Source organism: Notolabrus celidotus, chromosome 15, assembly GCF_009762535.1.
Source record: "Notolabrus celidotus isolate fNotCel1 chromosome 15, fNotCel1.pri, whole genome shotgun sequence".
NCBI classification, from domain to species: Eukaryota; Metazoa; Chordata; class Actinopteri; order Labriformes; family Labridae; genus Notolabrus; species Notolabrus celidotus.
The window spans coordinates 10,854,834-10,864,674 of NC_048286.1; the positions used below are offsets into that span (position 1 = coordinate 10,854,834).

General features: G+C 41.1%; 1 protein-coding gene across 1 annotated transcript; it reads left to right on the forward strand.

The window, feature by feature from the left end:
• The first annotated feature begins 1,441 nt into the window (after positions 1–1,441).
• Positions 1,442–7,592, forward strand: LOC117826338 (protein-lysine 6-oxidase-like). Its single transcript, XM_034702324.1, has 7 exons — positions 1,442–2,351; positions 2,776–2,884; positions 3,287–3,424; positions 3,561–3,717; positions 5,575–5,670; positions 5,775–5,890; positions 6,110–7,592. The coding sequence occupies exons 1-7, from the start codon at positions 1,442–1,444 to the stop codon at positions 6,114–6,116; spliced, it is 1,533 nt and encodes a 510-aa protein (XP_034558215.1). The 3' UTR covers positions 6,117–7,592.
• The last annotated feature ends 2,249 nt before the right edge of the window (positions 7,593–9,841 follow it).

Sequence of the window (9,841 nt, forward strand, 5' to 3'; positions counted from 1 at the left end):
ATTGGCTTTAAAACCACTCTTCAGAAACCAAAGGGGTTCTTCCATTTTTTAAACAGTTAATATTAATCACATATTAAAGCTCCTGTAAGGAATTTTTTGTATGTTTTTATTGTTGTGCTTGCTGTGGACAAAGCTCTACAGTCTTATCTCTTTACTGGCTATGTCCTGTACATGTATAAGTCTGATGTATCAGTCATTATTAATACTGACTGTGGAAAAAGTTTTTAAACTCTAAGGTCTAGCACTTAGTCCCTTGCAAAGAGAGCTGAGAGAGGACGTTGCAAACATAGAAACAGGGATGAAAAATGATAGAGAAATTTGCTTTTGTAAGTCCTAAGATGGCATCACTTTTACTTCCATTGGATTGTGTAATAAGCTACAAACTCCTTACACAGACCTCAAACTGACTACTTTGTTTGTATTGCTAATTTTCAGCAGCATGTTCACAGGTTTGCACATTGACTGCATATCGATATGGACAGTGCACCTCCATATACTCCCATTGTTAGACCTAAAGCCAAAACAATTGATATGATCAGTTTGGTTACTATTATATATGATATGCTTTTTACCCCTGTTGATCATGTTGTCTGGAGGTTTTGGAAACAAAACAAGTTCAGGAAAATGAAGTATCATAGTTTCTGTAATGGATCTGAACAATCCCTCAGGCTGGATGATGAAAGACTCTTGGAGAGCAGTTCTGTCTGCAAGATGATGACACACAGACGCAGCCTGCCTCCCTGTGGTGGAGGTTTAGTGCCGCATGAGGACAAGAAGTGCAGCCTGTCCAGAGTGGATGCGCAGCGTTTGTAAATTTGCTCATATTTTGGCAAAAACATCTGGTATGTGTTTGTTATGGTGAGGACCTTGACTTTAAATGGCACCCCCATGACATGGAAACTGACGCAACATTTGTATGTCTAAAATATTTTAAATTTCATTTCTAAGTGGAAAAAACAGTCCTCATTAACCTATAAAGCATCACTTTGGGTGGAAAAACGAATTATTTTTTTATTTTATCAGATAATCTTTCCTCCACTGGGTTGACTGGTTTCTAGAAAATAACCAGACTGAATGTCCACATTCAGATGACTTCAGTTCACACCCGTGCGTAAAGTTTACTCAGCAAACGTCCTTGTGTAAGGCTTGTGTAACGGAACCTCAGTACGGCAAGCTAAGGGTTAAATTTTCCTGCTCGAAAGTTTGACTTTGCGTTGGTAACCGGGGCTGACTTCGATAAACGAGCAGAAATAAGGCCCCAGCCCTCCTCTGCTCTCCCCTTGTCCTCCTGATGCTGTGCTGTGTGAGGGAAGCTCAGAGCACTCCTGCTTCTCATCCAATCTCCCACTGAGCAACATCTTTGGACGCGTGATTCATCTCATAACCTGGTTTATCATTGGTTTGCAGGAAGGATTTCATTTATTTGTCTATTTTTTCTGTCATGGCGAAATTGTCTCTTTTGTTTTTATACTTTTTCCAAGGACTACTTCCCTTCATCTTTGGGCAGCAGCAGCAGCAGCAGCAGCGCACAGCTGGCCCCTGGCGTCACCGGATTCAGTGGGAGAACAATGGACAGGTTTATAGTTTAATGAGCACTGGAATGGAGTACCAGTCTCCGGTTCGGCCAAGAAGCCAGTCGAGGGTTTTTGTGAGCAGTAGAAGGGATGGCACAAGGAGCCAAATGCCGGTTACGCACAGAGGAGCGACGCTTGTAAGACCAAGACAGACTGAATCTAGACAGTTTAGGACTGTTAACGGTGTAGAATCTGGATCTGCTGCTTCAAGTCACGATGTTAGACAGTTAATACCGTCTAGGGGTAGAGTGTCAGGGGCCACGCAGCAGCCTGAGCGCCCTTACTTAATGGGAGCGTCAGGTTATCCAAGCGCACGACGCTCAATCCCTGAACACACCGCCTCTGCGAACACCTCTACAGCGGGGAGTTTGACAGACTTGCCAGGCAGAAGAGGGGGTGGCAGTATGGATACGACTGCACTGCACACTAGAAGAGGAGACCTGGGTCCCGGTGCGCACTACCAACAATTACGCACGGTGCCAGAGGCCACATCTGGCTCTAGGCAGCAAGCGCAGACGGATCAATCAATCCCAGCACATCCCATAACTCCGGAGAGGGAATCTGCAGCTTCGGTTCCTTTCCCAGTACTGAGAGAGGATGCTGCAAACGAGGCTGGTGGTAATGGAGAGGACATGGTTAACGACGACCCTCGAAACCCACTGAAGAACCACAACAGGAATTCTGTTTTCTACAACATGTATCCAACAAGAGAGAGGTCAGGCAACCGCGCGCACCTTCCACCTGGCACAGGTTACGGGACAAGATATTTCCAGAATGGTGAGTGAAATGTGCTAATCATATGAACTGAGCCATCAGAATTGTCATTCTGAAACATAAATGATGTTCCAGAGGGTCCTTTAAATATGTTAACGATCGATCCATCATCCATCCCTTAAAGATATGTTTTAGAGCTGATTTATGGATGTATCTTTTGTATAAAGTTAGTCCAACTTATTTTGTAAATCAGAGAGAAGAAAAACTGTCCGACAAGAAAAAAAAAATCTTATTTGGTGTTTGGATCGCAGACTGACAGTTCAGGAATGTAAAACACTCTGTATTACGCCAACAAACACAAGTTGCCGCTCTTATTTTCAGCCAGGACACTGTCTATTTCAGGAAATTGTTCCCAGCACAAATAAACTGGCAACATTACAATCACAAAATTACAAAACTTGGACTGTCCCTTTAATTTTTTCCACAGGTCTACCAGACTTGGTGCCGGACCCGTACGCCATCCAAGCAGGTGCCTATATTCAGCGCATGCAGATGTACGCGCTCCGCTGTGCAGCCGAGGAAAACTGTCTGGCCAGGTAATCTATGCTGCCAAAAGTGATTCACTCCTACAGTACGCAGACACACACACATACACAGTTACACACAGCTATTTCCTTTGTTTTAAATGTTCATCCAAGCTTCATTTAACTTGTTTTAGAATAAATTTGGATTGTTTAAAGATAACTATGTCTAATTTTTCACCAAGGAAGAATATGTGTAGTGTTGATGGAGTTAGAAAAGCTGTTTGATCTTATTATGGAGCAGTGATTCTTCAACATGATGTCCTGCCAACACATAAATGTTCTGGGTTGATTTTCCCAAAAGCATGCAGCACAATGGAACAAACGTTTGCACTTTAACAAAACTAACCCTGGGAGCTCAGCCAGTGGTGCTTTCCAAAACAGCTCATGCCCTTTTCTTCCTGTGATCCATCCCAGGTCTGCATATGGACCTGGCGTGAGAGACATCGACTTCAGAGTCCTCTTGCGTTTCCCCCAGAAAGTGAAGAACCAGGGCACCACCGACTTCCTCCCTGTGAAGCCCAGATATCAGTGGGACTGGCACAGCTGTCACCAGTGAGTTCTTGATGTCATTTAAATGAAACATCACACCAAATATACTGGTCTTTAAGTCATGTCTGAAACCAATGTGAGCCTTGCCACAACTAACAAGCATGTTTTATTTTCTCCTTTGTTCTGTTTTCACCCTCAGACATTTCCACAGCATGGACGCCTTCAGTAACTACGACCTGCTGGACACTATCTCTGGACGTAAAGTTGCCGAAGGACATAAGGCCAGTTTTTGCCTGGAGGATACAGGCTGTGATGCTGGATTCAGGCGGCGCTATGCCTGCACATCTCACACACAGGTAATTTCTTTACTTTTACTAAAGACAATGTTTTATACCCTTTGAGCAGGAGGATCAGCTTCTTCATCTATGATGTGCTTTTTACTGAATTGAACTGAAGAACAAAGTCCAAAGAAATCCAGGGTTTTTTTGGTAACTTTTATCCAGACAAATATTCTTCTCCCACACAAAGTACATCTCCACATAAGGCCTAAATTATAGTACTGTCCAGTGTGCTTTGGAGAAGAAATGTACATGGTTTGGTCCCCTCATTATTAAGTGGTTATTTAGTTTTGGAGTCAACAAACTCTTAATAAAAATCAGATTGAGAATCAGACCAATCTACTCACTCGCGTTCACGCTGGCAGATGTCTGGTTCTTCTTTGCTTCAGACAGATTTCCTGCCAACTTGGCGCTGGTCAGGCAAATCACAGCTGTTTATCTGAAATGGGGCAAGTTCAATACAATGATGCTGTCCAGACGTTAAGTGTACAGAGGAGCGCCACTGAGGCAATTAAGTAAACAACCAGAGTGGATACAGCATCTAGTACAAAACAACTGCCCCTAAAACTATTGTTTCACTATAGAGTCAAGTGTTACCACTTTTATCAACTTTGGTTGAAGTTTAAATGCCCAACTAATTAATGTCCAACTGAGTCCAGAGGTATTGTGGTCTATGCAAATGAAAATCCTGAGCTGATTAGTTTTCCCCTAACAAATTGGTCTGACAAAACTTAAAAAGCCAGTGAACCTCAAAGTGACTAAAGCCCAGATCTGAGGTATAAAAATCAAGAATCTGGGGCGCTGGTGGCCTAGCGGTCTAAGCGCCCCACATATAGAGGCTACAGTCCTTGTCGCAGGGGTCGCGGGTTCGATTCCCGGCCGGTCGACCATTTCCTGCATGTCTTCCCCCACTCTCTACTCCCCACATTTTCCTGTCTCTCTCCACCTGTCCTATAAAATAAAGGCAAAAAGGCCAAAAATATAACTTAAAAAAAAAAAAAAAAAAAAAAAATCAAGAATCTATAAGATGTTTTTTTAAACATCAAATGTTATATCTTGATATCTAATGCTGTAAATATGTTTTAAACACTATGAAGTTGGTCGAGATCTTAAAATTTTGCTCCCACAGTTTGAATAAAACTTGAAAGTGTGTTTCTTTAGATTCTCCCTGCTTTGTCTTGGAAACTTTACACCTTTAATCAACGTAGTAGACCATTGTTAAAAGCCAGTATACATTCATGAGACAACCCTCTTTATATGGAATATCACAACCAAAGGTTTTTTTTACTGTTTCTATAAGTTGTATCATACCATCATTGATTCGTGAGTTGATTTTGATATCTATAAATGTGGTGGCGTGCCCCTTTAATTGATGTATTAAGAGTTCTGATTGTTTCTTTACAAGAGAAGGAAAGCTGGAGAATGGTTTCTCAGTAAGTCATTATAGAGAGAAAGCCAGTTTGTATGTAAACAATACACTTTTTTATCTGGTGAAGTCAAACCAAACACAGTGGAGGTATCAAAGCCCTGATTTATACAGTTACTTCTATTCTGGGGTCTGGATTGCACATCCTCCATATCCACTTCTGAGAAATGTTTTTATTACTACAACTCCATGGATGCCAATAAGAGAAAACAACATCCTGAGGACATGAGAATATTTATTCTATCTGTTGTCTGGCTCTGTGATTCTGGCTCTTCACTGCTTAGTTTAGTGCTGGTGTCTAGTAACAGCTCTTTGTCCAGAGAACTGTTTGAATAATTAAAACTTGAATCATTTTCAGCTCTTGTAGGAAAGTAGTCATCAGATTTGTCTCTAGAGTCAGAGTCAGACTTTAAAACACACTTGGGGGGGATGTTATAATGTGTTTTCAGGGACTGAGCCCGGGTTGCCACGATGTCTATGCTGCAAACATCGACTGTCAGTGGATCGACATCACTGATGTACCTCCAGGAAATTACATCTTGAAGGTAACGTCTCCAATTCAGAGTAACACTTCTTTCTCTTCATGGAGATTTATTAAACAGACGTTCCTGCAGGAAGCTCAAACTGTTTTCATTTATGAACTTTGCAGGTTACTGTTAATCCAAATTTCCATGTGCCCGAGTCGGATTTCACCAACAACATTGTGAGATGTGATATCACATACACAGGGATCTATGTGCAGACACGCAACTGCAGAGTAACAAGGTAAGAACATTTCCATTGCATGTGGTGATGCATTTTCATTTTTAACACTACTGTAAGCGTTAATATTCTGTATGTAATGTAGATACAAGAAGAATTGAATCAGGACTGAGAATATATGAAAGAGAAGAGCAGGGTGGTGATTTCAACTGAGGGATAATGCATCAAATCTTGTGTATTTAGAAAGTTAGTCCAATATTTTAATCTTTATTTCTTTTTCAGGGGTTGAACTTGTTCTTTTGAAGACTTTTTTATAGGAGATTTACAGCGATCATCTCTCTGTGCTGTGCAGCAACATCCACTGACCAACAAAAAGTGCCTTTGGTAAAGTGTTTGACTAGTCTGTGTTGCATTTTCTACACATACATGCAAACACTTTACTTGTGAGATCCTCTCATTGACTTGATTTTTTACGTCTACAAATGTGCCATAATGCATAACAAAACTCTCTTGTTGTTTGTCTTACATCCTTTAAGTAGTGTTGTCTTGTATGTTTACTTCTTGAATGCTGGTTAGTCGCTTGAATCATTTGTTGTTGCATGTTGTCTTTGTTGTATTGTTTCTACTTCCTTTTTTTATGTGCACATCACTTTTTTGAGTTGTTTTTAAAGGATAAGATGTTCTATATTTGTATTATTAACACATCGTACACAAAGAACCCAAACCAGCACTATGTTGCTCAGATAGACTCACAATATCTGCTGACATTCCTATCTGGTCTGTGACTCTTACGCTCCACTGAGGACAAAAATCAGAGTACAAGTTTTGAGTTTTGCTATAAAAACATTAAATAGTTTCCAGAACTGCCAGGCACCATTTTATATTTCAATTTTTACTCAAGCAGCAAAAGTAGTATAGTTGATGGAACCAACCCCAGATTCAAGTTTTGGCGAAGGTGGAATTGACTCCTAATTATTACACCGCTTTCTCACTGATCCCCCAGCTTTGTTAAATACTTGATTGTGATTGGTCAAACGCCTTGACATCGGTTATTAACTCATGCAAGTCATATCAAATCAATCCAGAGAAAAGAGTACTTTTTACTCCTGCTTATTGAAACTATATGGTTGACACTGAGGCAAATCTAACATTAGATTCTGTTAGCATTATAGAGTGGAACATTGTGGCGAAAACATTTGTTTTCGTTAGCATTATAGTGGTTAGCCATCTCGTTTATATATTTAGTTGGTCACCGGCTAATAAGCAGGAAGACGTATAGTTAGTCAGTTATGCCAAATAGAATCCCTTCAGGCTGGAAAAGACCCTGACACAAAGCATAACCACTGACTACTATCCCTTTCCTGAAAGTCCTCATGAACATTTACCCCAATTGCAAAAGTTTAACTGCACGGCTAAAATAGTTAGGGCATCAGTGAAGCTCTGAGTAAGGAATGAGGAATAACATCCTTGGATACAAAGACGTCACTCGTCAGTTAGATCAGTTCATTGCTGGTTCTGTCTTTGGATTTGTTGACAATAAGAAAAAAGAGAATATCCTCAGACTCATCCTTTAACCACTTGTTGGTCACATCTTTAAGTATCTCAATTTATGTTAAATGGTATGTTTGTAAATGTTTATGAATGTGTGCCTGTTTCTTAACTGAGTGAATGGAAAATGTGGGAAATTGTTACTATTATCATTGTTGAAACCTCATCGTTCTCTGCCTGTATGTTGAATTCAATGCAATAAAGATGGTGGAGAGTTTATTATCGTGATAACTCTTCTTTTTTCTTTTGATTAAATAAACAAAAGTTTCAGTTTGACCTTAAAAACCTGTCTGAATATCACGATTATCCATTTGATTATTGATCCAGGGATCCTGTCCAGATTGTAGCTGCTTGACCACACTTAAATTAAAAATTACGAGGGATTATTAAAGTAAAGGTTCTTTTACTACCTCCCATCCTTTTAGTGGACAGGTACGTCTTGAATGTCCTTGCTGTGCAGGACTGAATCTGTATTTCGTCCCGTTGAATGGAGGATCTTTACTTTGAGTGACACGTGCAGATTGCGGCCTCAGAGACAAACAGGACTCCAGGCAGACGCTGGCGGCATGTTTGCTGACAGACCTCTGTGAAGACACAGCCCGCAGGATCTTATACCGCCATGCCATATCTACTAAAACACAGCCAGAGCACCATGAATGAATGGGGGGCTTTTCACTTTACTCTCTCCTCCTCCTTGCATGTAAGAAGAAGTGTCTCCAAGCTGCTGTGAGGGACTGCTTCCTGGCTTCATTTATGACCAGCATTAAATAACACATGGATACTTTCTCTTAGGGAGAGGACTGACATAACCTGTTACAGAGTCATCCAAAGATGTTTTTCAGAGGATAGTGTTTTTTCAACAAAAGAATGGAAAGAGAAACACCAACCATTTAGAGATCTTATTCACTCTAGTGGGTTGTGCTTCACCTGACTCAAAGATGTTTTTACCTTGAGCAAATCACTCTTTAACATGCTTTATATACATCATGAAGTGTGTTTGAACGATATAATGGAAAACATTCAGGCTCCAGACAATGTATGTACTGTTAAATGCACACATGCTGGGTATTTACAACGAAACAGAGCTCAGTCTCATCATAAGAAAGCAGCGGACCGCAGAGATTAAGCCCAATTGAAAGGGTTTACGTTGGAAGTTGCCAAGGTGTGTCCCTGCCAGAATAGATTGTCTCTGTTATTGAAAGTGTCTGGAAAATTCCCCAAACTCATGTTGAGTCAACTCCAGGCCCGTCCGTCCTGGAATTTTCAGGACAATATTTACAGACAGTGACTATTTCAGCAAAAGATTGCTTCAAAGGAAGTTTAAAGTCTGGATTTGAACACAAGTAGTACAAGTCTACATCCTGTCTGTCTAAGTAAAAATGACAACATATTGAAATTCTGCTTTTAAGCACAGATATTTTATACCATCTTCAACTTCTGCAGGCGTTCCATAATTTGCTATTCAAATATAAAAATGATGCACAGATAAACACTGAAAAAAGGAAATGAATATAGTCACTGTGATGTAAGTGTCTGGTTTGATTGACAGCAGGATTTCTTTTTAAGTTTTTTTTTTGTTTTTATGTTGATATATGCTGACCCTATCTTTGTTTGAGTCACTTATAAAGTCAGGCGAACATTGCCATCTGAAAAGCCAAAAATTGATCCAAAAGCTGATCAGGCGATGAGTGTAGGCTCGCTGTGTTCCTCTGAACTCAGCTGGTCTCCTCCTTTTTGGACCAGCGTGTCATTTTAAACATGTCATGCTGTAGAGAAGACATTGGCTGTTTGCTCAGCTGTGGAGCTTCACACCAACATCTGGAAGAGTCTCTCGTTAGCCTTACACAAGCACAGAACAGCATCTGCAGAGGTCTAAAAAAGGAAAGAAAGGAAGGCTGGCACTTTACATCTGTCCTCAACAAACACAATCCAGCATACAGGTAGGTAAGTTGAGGAGAGGATGGTTTCTGCCATCTGTCTGCAGCCTTAACTGAACATACTATGGCAAGGAGAGACATTTTCCGGATGCATCTGCACGTAGGTGGGCAGTGTTTGCAGAGGTTACTTAGGCCAGGGCTTGGTATTTGGAGGTCATATTTCAACAAAGGGGGGCCACGTGAGAGCCGACGGGGACGTAAGAGGGACGTGCTCGGCCCAGAGAGAGCGTCTTGACAGGTTGGTTTAGGCACAGAGCAGAGAAATTCCTCAGCTGTTCTGTCATCCCGTCAGGATTAAGAGCAGTTCTGAGTTCAGCCGTGGACCAGCGAGGCTGTGTAGGGCAGACACTTCCTCACCTGGGGTCACTTACACAAGCAGCAGACACGGTGCTGTAAATTTAGAAAGTGAAAACTGCAGAGACAAAACACAGAGGAGTCTTCTCCTGGTGGGACTCATGATGAGCTCTGATTCTCTGTCAAGCTGGGTGGTTTTGTGACTTGGGTGGTATTTGGAGGGATGGCTCAGAGG